This window comes from Anneissia japonica, unplaced genomic scaffold (genome assembly GCF_011630105.1).
Source record: "Anneissia japonica isolate Jap-2015-1 unplaced genomic scaffold, ASM1163010v1 scaffold287945_len1679841_cov205, whole genome shotgun sequence".
Lineage (NCBI taxonomy): Eukaryota > Metazoa > Echinodermata > Crinoidea > Comatulida > Comatulidae > Anneissia > Anneissia japonica.
This window is the reverse complement of record NW_022753015.1, coordinates 768,542-777,758: the sequence shown is the minus strand read 5'-3', so window position 1 is coordinate 777,758 and position 9,217 is coordinate 768,542. Positions and strand designations below refer to the sequence as shown.

Genomic DNA, 9,217 nt, shown 5'->3' with positions numbered 1-9,217 from the left:
AATTGTGTTTGTACAGAACAGATGTTTAAATACCTTATTTTAAGTATCTACCACGCATTTTGTCATTCATAAATTTAAGATGCAATTTTAAAAATTAGATGATATTGTTGAAAAATTTATCAATCTTTTGCGGTATAGCAATCATATTTGGCATGAATATTGATCATCAAATGAAATCTATATTCTTATATGTATCACTGATACCAAAATTGACAAATTACTGAAGTATTTTTTTATCAAAAATTGATATTACATGTGGTTTGCTGAAATCTAAATGGCAAGTGCCATTCTTCCCTGTTTCTGAAAATGGTAGAGTCCTAGTTGATATATCTGGTAGTTCATTTGCTGGGATTGTATCTAGTTCCCGCTTGGGACAATCACAGCTGAAGTACCTATCAAAGGAAGAGATCGTTCTTATACCAGCAGAAATCCATCCTGAGAGGATACCAAGTAGGCCTATCTATCAATTGATGGTACTGTCACCAAGAGAAGTGTCAATTTGTGGTGACAATTTCAAAGTTTGCATTTTGACAGATCATTATGTTTTGATTTCCTGATATTAGTTGTCTATTCAGCACTTGTTATTTCATTGAATATCCAGAGGCAAGAAATAACTTATTCTCCAGCCCGTGTGAATGATAGATACACTAAGTTATCTACCTGAGTTTCTGTGTGACCTTGAGAAGCCAGCCCACTTCCTATCTGGTATAATTTTTTCATACGTTTGAATTTATTGCAGAATCATTATATTTTACTTAAATACCTTCAATTGAATTTATTGTTGTAAAGCTATTGTACCAAAGAATTTCATTATTTACATCTGCTGCTTTTCATGGTCTCTGTATTTTGCGTAGTTTGACTGATATTATTTGAATGCAATTCAATAACTGTTTTTTAATACGTATTTGTGATACTGCTGCATAGTGGGTGTGAACTGAAATTTTGAACAGCCAGCAGCTCTATTGTGTAGGGGCTTAAAATCTATTGTCATAGGACAACCTATAGATTAATTCCACAAGGTACAAGGGTGATTTACTGTCTGTTTAGCTCACTGATCCTGTGGCATAGGTACTAGCTTGAATCATTGGTCAGTCAATGAATGCATATTCAACAAGCATTTTTACTGAATGAATTGCCTACTTGAGAGAATTATTTGCACAGAAAACCATCTTTAGAGAAGGTAGCATAACTACAGTGTCCATTTGGTATACTAGTACAAATACACCACCATCTTTAGCCTGGAAAATCATTATATTTGGATTATCAATTTTGAATTGTGATTTCATCAACTTCATGATTGTGTTAACTGAGTGCCACCATTGGACACAGTGTTGTACAAATTGTGTTATCCTATATTGTTACTAGTGTAAGGATTGTCAAGCTGGTGTTTATTATTCATCTTGCTCGCTATCATCAACAGTAGATCAATACTGTCATAGTTTTCAGAATATCTGCAATTAATTGATATCTGTATCTGTACTTGTTTATAAACTTTATATTCCTAAGAAGGATCTGGAATATTGGAACATCAAGGATTACAAGATTAGAATTTTATCAAGGAAAGTAATTCCATATAATTCCCAATGACTGCACTGCATAGCTGTGTTAAGGAATCATACCTTTCCCAGTCCATCCTTACAAATTCATGGTTGAACAAAGCAAGTCTTTAAGTTTATTAATTAGCTTAATTAAAATAATTAGGTTGATTGCCTAACCCATGAGAGTGCTTAAAGCTAATAATCTATATGATACACTGATAAAGGAACTTGCAAGAATCTTATAGTTGATTTTGCCTGAAAGTTCATTATATGGGATTCACCCACGAAGTTGAAGGTGCAATAATTGATTACTTTTGCAACAGTATAATTGAGCAATTTCACTTAGTCACCTGTTTTTAAGCCTCGGGAAGTACGATATCGTTTCTTTTTTCAGCGTAAGGATCGAGTGTTAGCAATTACCATACATACGTTACATGTAGGTAAAGGTGGCTGTTGTCTGACCACATACTTTACGTCATGTTTGTGTATTTATCTCTTAATACACATTGTGGTATCGTTGAAGAAGATTGACTTAATATCCTGTTGAGGGAAATCGTCAACTGATTGATTTACGGAAATATCACTAATCTAAAGAATGCCACATATATTTTTTTGTTGGAAGAGATTGTAAACAACCATCTTCGACAAAATCTTTACATTTCAAATTGATCTCGAAGGATTGTACTTTTGATAAATTATCTAGTGACAATATTTTTGAAGGATTGCGAAAAAATACCACATTTAAAAAAATGTCGAAAATTGCAGAGCTGATGGAGAAGGAATGTCCTTTGATGAAACCTTTATTTGTGCCATGCATGAGTGCACTTGTAATGACCTTAGGGAGTCAGGTCAGTGATGTTGTGAAGGTCGTGCATGTAGGTTAGTATTAAATTCTTTGTTTTGTATTATTTTTTATTATATTTATTATTTTATTTCTGACATCCATGTGCCCTTTCTCAGCGTAAGTCGTATTACGAATAAATTTTGTATATGAAGTCAGTATCATTAATACATACAGTACTTGTCCTGTCTCTTTTACACATCTAGATGTGTATAAGAGACAGCATTTTATGTATTCTGTTCTCATCAAGTCAATTATGGAATATAGAGAAGTGATTGTTATTAATCTGTATGTTTAAATGGCGCGATAATTAAGATAATGGAAATTCATTGGAATTGAACATGTAGATCTTCTGTAGTTTTATTACAAACATTGGCTTTCAGCTTTCCATAAGCTCTTATTAATAAATGAATTACTAAAGACGTCTGAAATCATATGTAAAACAATCCTAACTTGAATATTTATAGACATATACCACCTAATCAAACATGACAGAGCACGTTGTATGGAGATATAAATTGTTATAATAATGTTTTAGAGTATTTAAAAATGTCAGAATGCATATACGCATTTCACCAACAGCGTATCTAGGGATATTAACTTGAAGGGGGAGAAGGTTAGTGTGTTGATCAGAAACTTGATACAAAGATGTAAGGATGTGCTAGAGAGGTAATGAGGTAAATATGTCTGCCCTGTCAATGTCATGTAAATGGCTACTTCTAAGTTTTCCTCACTTTTTTAGGGTGTGTTTCTATAATGTCATTTTTTACTAGGGTTCCGGTGTGTACTATGCAGTAGTAGGTTTTGTTTATGTTTTTTTTTTGCCACAGGAATTCGTTCTTCGAAAGCACTTTTCCAACAAACAATTGTTCATAGCTATACAAACACATCGTCAGATATGCTGCTGTATTTTACTAAAAAAGCTGGCTAAATGCCAGGATGCCATTGCTAGCAATATATTGAATTTAATACATGACTTCTTCAAGTTGAATTGCTTTCACAAATTAGTTCTGATGTCTGCAAACTAACATGCTGAGTACCTGCTACTTCCTCACTAGTTATATAATTATAGCCTCTAGTTATATAAATACCGAAGTTATATAAATACCATAAGGTACTTATAACACATTTGATATTTTTATAATTGAGTTTTTTTTTTTTCCATTCCTATTCATGTAATCAGTATCAGTATGACTTTACTTGGTACTTTCACTCCAAAACACTCCATGACAAAAGTTTAAAATAGAGGCATAGAATTGTTGTTTTAGCGTTAATGAGGACTGTTTAATTAACACAGTCAGTGACGGATTCATGACTATATTAAGTCATGTGTTAAACTATCTGTTTGTTATTTTAGATATCAGACAATGGCTAATATTATATATTTGGAAAGTTGTATCAATACTTTGCATTAAAGAAAAGGATAAAACTTGCTAAATCTATAACTATATATAGTAAGGAAATATTGACGTGTAGAATTGTTCTAGTAATTTGCCGACAAAAATAAGCTTATAACTTCAGTTCATTAATGAAAAATCTAATGTGGGAGTGATAATGAAAGTATATGTATTCTAACATATTACTTTGAGTTAAACATTAATTTGTATATGAAGTCAGTATCATTAATACATACAGTACTTGTCTGTGCCTCCATCATGACATTAATAACAAGGAATAGAAAAAAAAAGAACTGACCAATCACAGTCATTTGTGTCAACCAGTGCGTAGGCGTTCATAATTTGTATGCTCAGTACCAAAGATTGATGGGTTTTTTTTATATATAAAGACTGGAATCTTATAAATAATTGTTTAATTTTGCTTTTGTCACTCAATAATTTCTTCTATATTTTAAGTCGTGTTTTGATAAATTGTATTGTACTTTTTAGGTACAGCATCTACTATTCATTAGAGTTGCCATACCAACTGAGCTATGAAGTGATGATCAAAATTAGTTGACCCCCATCATGGACTGGGTGTGTGTCTGGTTAATTTGGGCATGAGCCCATAGAGTTTATACAGGTCCAAATAAGGGCACAAAGGTAGAAAACACCATCTTAAAATGTTCAATGGCATTAAATGATCAGTGGTGGCATTGGGATGGGGGAGGGGTTCTGGTATCTTAAATTTTATCTCATGTTGGGAAAGGGAAAACATATTTTCCCCCTTAAATTTCACCTTGCCCCTCACTTGCCACCACTGTAAATGATTGATTTATAAATCCTTCTCATTTCCATATAGTCTTTATCTTGTTTTACAAGCCTACTTTTTTGTCAGTTAGTTGGATATGTTTTTAAGAGAAGTGCTCCTAGGTTCTCAGTGTCGGTGTCATCTACTTTATATCAGAAGCCACTGGGCATTGAAGTACGCTTTTGTTGACCAATGAGAGGAGAGGTGAATTTCAGTCAAATGTTCAGTAACAGTTCATTGCCTTAAAAATGGTAGTTAATGATCTAATAACTTGCTAGCCCTGAAAAACTGCACTGAATCAATGCCCACCCAACTTCGTTTTGTGTAAATTATAATATACAGTAACTCTGTTGTTTGTGGTCACTATAAGCATGGTCTGTAAATTACATATTTGCCAACACTTTCAATAATAATATAGCTATACAATGAATAGAGAAAATATATAGTGAAATAATAAAGCTTTAAGATGGTAAATTTAATTATTGCAACATGTAGGCCTATAATGTAGATATCGGCCATTAAACCGAGAGTTTTTTGTGAGCATGGAGGTATAAAATAAATTAAGGCCAGATAAAATTAGTTGTTAGTTTCACATTCTGGATTTGAAATTATTTTTTGGTGAGGCTATTTACTGTTTGCTTTTTACTATTATATACTAATGGTAACAGGCTGGTAAATAGAAAAATTTTTTTTGTATATATAAAAGAAGTAAAATGAATCTTTGTAATGTATTTATATTCCCACCTTTTCTTAAGCTTGACATCATTCTTTCAGATAGTCATTACTTTTATTGTCCATGGAAAAATGAATTTTTTTTTTTTTTTTTTTTTGAAAAATAACAAATAGTGAAGTTTTTCATGAGGTTCCAAAATTTGATGAGGTCAGGGACTTGCAACTAGCAAGTAATTTTATTTGGCCTAATACAGAAAAAATAAATAATTTGTTTTATAACTTCATGTGTGGGATAAAAGTGAGGGATAAAATCTTATAATTACATAGATTAAGCAGGCCTACTGGTTTGTGCTAAGTATGTTTAATACCTGAGTTTGCACTTGTTATCCCCAGGCCATATGAACTTTGAGTGGGATATTTCTCAACTAGAATCTCCTTAAAGGTTTTTAGTACATTTGATGCTTTGAGCACCAATCTTCACATTATTAACACCTTAACAGACATCAATGATCGTAGCTATACAAACAATATTAATAATAGTTATAAATAGCAAGTGTTTACTACTGTATATAACAACTACATTTCCTGGTTTAACTTACAAAGTACAGCAACACCTATAAATGTATAAAATGATAACACAAGGTGTGCAGTTGCTTGGTAATCCAAAATTACTTATGCAGCAGATGGATCAGGTAACTTCAACCTGTTGAAATCATCTGCAGTCTTTCCTGTGGACCCCTACAGTACAGTACTAAACTCCTCAGTGGTGTCGGCTAGAAGGGTAAAGAATTTAGAGGATAATTGAATTAATTGAAGGGCATTGGTATAGACTGTACAATAAATGTTTGTTTTAGTGTGGTATAATTTGGAGAAACCCTGAATTTATGTTTAAGGATCAAATGAGTACACCAGCTTCCAAAGAGAGTGATAGATAAAAAAAAAAGTTATAGTTTTTGTGAATCCACAGATTTTTTAATGCAAATATTCTAAAATTGAGTACTATTAACATTAATGGTCTATGTAAATATAGGCACATTACTGCATTATGCTCTGTTATTATTATGCTAAGGATACTGTATTTTTCTTGTTTTCATTTTCAATTGAAAGTTAATAACAAAGTAAACAAATGTTATTTAGTTATTTAGCTCAATACAATAGCAGCACCAGTGTGGGAGGCAATGGGAAGAGCTTAAGTCTCTATCCGACAGGTTTATGTCTGAACACTCAAAAATATATTGCTTTGAACAGCATAAAATCGTCCATGTTTTCTGTACTAGAGGATTTTTCCACTCTACCCACACCAGGGATTCATCCCTGGACTGGGACTATAATGTTTCCTGACCCTATCAAAAATTCTAATTTTGATACGGTTCCATTATATAGCTTCTTCCGTTTAGTGTCTTTATACAGTATCCACCTCTGACTAAACATAATGTTAATTTTTGTATTATACAATGTAAATCCATCCATAATTTTGAAAAACATAAAATTTTAAAGGTATCTTAGGAAAATTACAAGATTTTGGGTATTTTCATATTTATTAAACTGATCAAAGAATTTTTGGTACTTAAATTTAATTAAAATAATAATGGTTAAAATTATGAAATATTTACAATGTTTACTAGGTACAGTAAACTATACAATAACTTATACGGTAGTCACAACAGATATATTAAGAACTATACTATTAATTAAATAAATTGCAACATTTTAAAATTATCAAATTAATACAATGCACATTTTCATTCCAACAGTTGAGAAAAGATGTACTTAAATGATACATGTATGTAAGTACACAAATGGTGACTCAAAAATTAATACAATGCACATTTTCATTCCAACAATTGAGAAAAGTACATGTACTTAAATGATACATGTATGTAAGTACACAAATAGTGACTCAAAAATTAATACAATGCACATTTTCATTCCAACAATTGAGAAAAGTACATGTACTTAAATGATACATGTATGTAAGTACACAATTAGGAGATATTTTGAGATGATCCAAATGTATGCTTAGCAGATTGTTGCATACACAAGTTGACCTTTAAAGAATCTTACCTCAATTGAGAACTTCAGTAATTCTACTGCACTAGCTTAAAGTTATTAATCGCTGTATCATTTTTTAATAATTTACTGAATATTTTTTATTATTTTGCTTTAGTTTCTTTCTCAGTCTTCTAAAATATTGTTTTTAAGTTTTAAAACATGACAGTCTGAAAAGAAAACCAAAATGTCATATGATAGGTAGCATTATGATGCTACTGTTTCTCTAAAGGTATTAAAGTGTGACATTGAGATGTAGATCGTAAAAATGTAATTAACATAAAAACAATGCACTGACCATTTCTGGGAGAACCCTGATTACTTATTTTTTCAAGTGAGAAGAACATCATTCAAGGTCAATTTGGAAGCACTTAATCCATGAGTTTGAACTTGATATCCCCAGGCAGTGTGAACTGTGAGTGGGATGCTCCACATCTGGAATCTTCTAAAGGTATTTGGTACATTATGTCCCTGTTTTCGAGTCACAAATTGGACTCCATGAACCATTACACATCACTTGGTTTTTAAATATTATTTATGTAATTGTTGGTAATTGGAAGTGACATCCAGAAAGCCCATCATTGTCAACTAATCCTGGCCTACATAAATTGAGTCTCTTGATCTTCTATGCCATATAATACATCCGGCTCTTGAATAAAACTCATCCTTTCAATATTTCATCAGGATTATTTCTATAATTATATTAAAACGCTATATGCAAATATTTATGTATTTTTCTGCAGGAACCAGGATTTTTTACAAAGTAATCATGTCGGTATGCATTTGAAGAATGCCTTTATCTATAAAGAATCAACAGACGTTTACTAAATAATTTGATCACATAATGTAATGATGTATGTTTCGGTTCCATCATTGGCGCATTTCAAATACTAAAGATCATTTTTACCGCCTCCAAAGGAGGTTATGTGTTCATCGCTGTCTGTGTTTTAACGATTATGCAAAAACTATTAAATGGATCATCATAAAATTTAGTGGAATAATACATAATATCTAAGAAAGAGATGATTAAATTTTGGGAAGAAAATACTTTTTACCCTTGCATAAAATAAATAATGGAATCGCTTATAACCGGCCAACGTATTTCTTGATAATTCAGGCACAGGGCAGAAGTATGCACTATACTCATCTATTTGTTAATTGTTCCATTTTTAGTATACTATACATCCAGTGAGTTTGTATCATTCTGCCTTGTTAAGGCAAGACTCTATTTATACCTTGTTTAGCAAACCTGCCGCCAACCAATAATGATGATTTTCAATAAAAATAAAATTGTATTTTTGGGCAATTGGACTACCTGCCGCTACGGAAACAAGGAAATTTCAGGAAAAAAATTTTCTTTATTTATTTTTATTATGCCCACTGCTGCCTTTAAAAATAAGATATGCATATTTCTAATTATATAAATTTAAAGCATTTAACCATCCCATTACTACACTGTTTACATTCGCCAATAAAATTATTTTTATTTTCTCCTCCGTCTGAATGTTTTTGGCAAGTCTATTTGCTAAATAAGAAGACCAAATTTTATTTTTTATTCTTTTTCCGCCCTCTGACGATCTTTTAATAAAAAAACAAGTTCACGAAATAAGGTATTAAAGTCTCGCCTAAATGTATGAATGCTTGCTTGCAATCAATGTGTCATTCTGAAGCCATAACATGAATATTTGCAATCAAGGGTATCCCCTCTTGGTATGTATGTAGCATCACAATGAAATAGAAATTAATGAAAGGACTTTCACGTAAGAACTACTATATGGTTGTTTATCATATTCAAATAAAAAAAGTTTAATGCTAAAACTGTATATACTTTATTGTTCTTTGTAATCATGATAATGATTAATAATGGTCAATCAAATAATTTCATCTGGATTTGGTTTTTATTAATTTTTATTTAAATTAATTTGAGTTT

At 31.5% G+C, this 9,217-nt stretch overlaps 1 protein-coding gene across 5 annotated transcripts in view; it reads left to right on the top strand.

Annotated features, from left to right (window-relative positions):
• The first annotated feature begins 374 nt into the window (after positions 1 to 374).
• Positions 375 to 9,217, top strand: part of LOC117122623 (diacylglycerol kinase beta-like) — a 76,665-nt gene continuing 67,822 nt past the window's right edge. For all 5 annotated transcript variants that reach the window (XM_033268287.1, XM_033268286.1, XM_033268283.1 and 2 more), the window contains exon 1: positions 375 to 2,417. In XM_033268287.1, the coding sequence (XP_033124178.1) occupies positions 2,288 to 2,417 (130 nt within the window). In that variant the 5' untranslated portion in view covers positions 375 to 2,287. The remainder of the gene's footprint in view (positions 2,418 to 9,217) is intronic.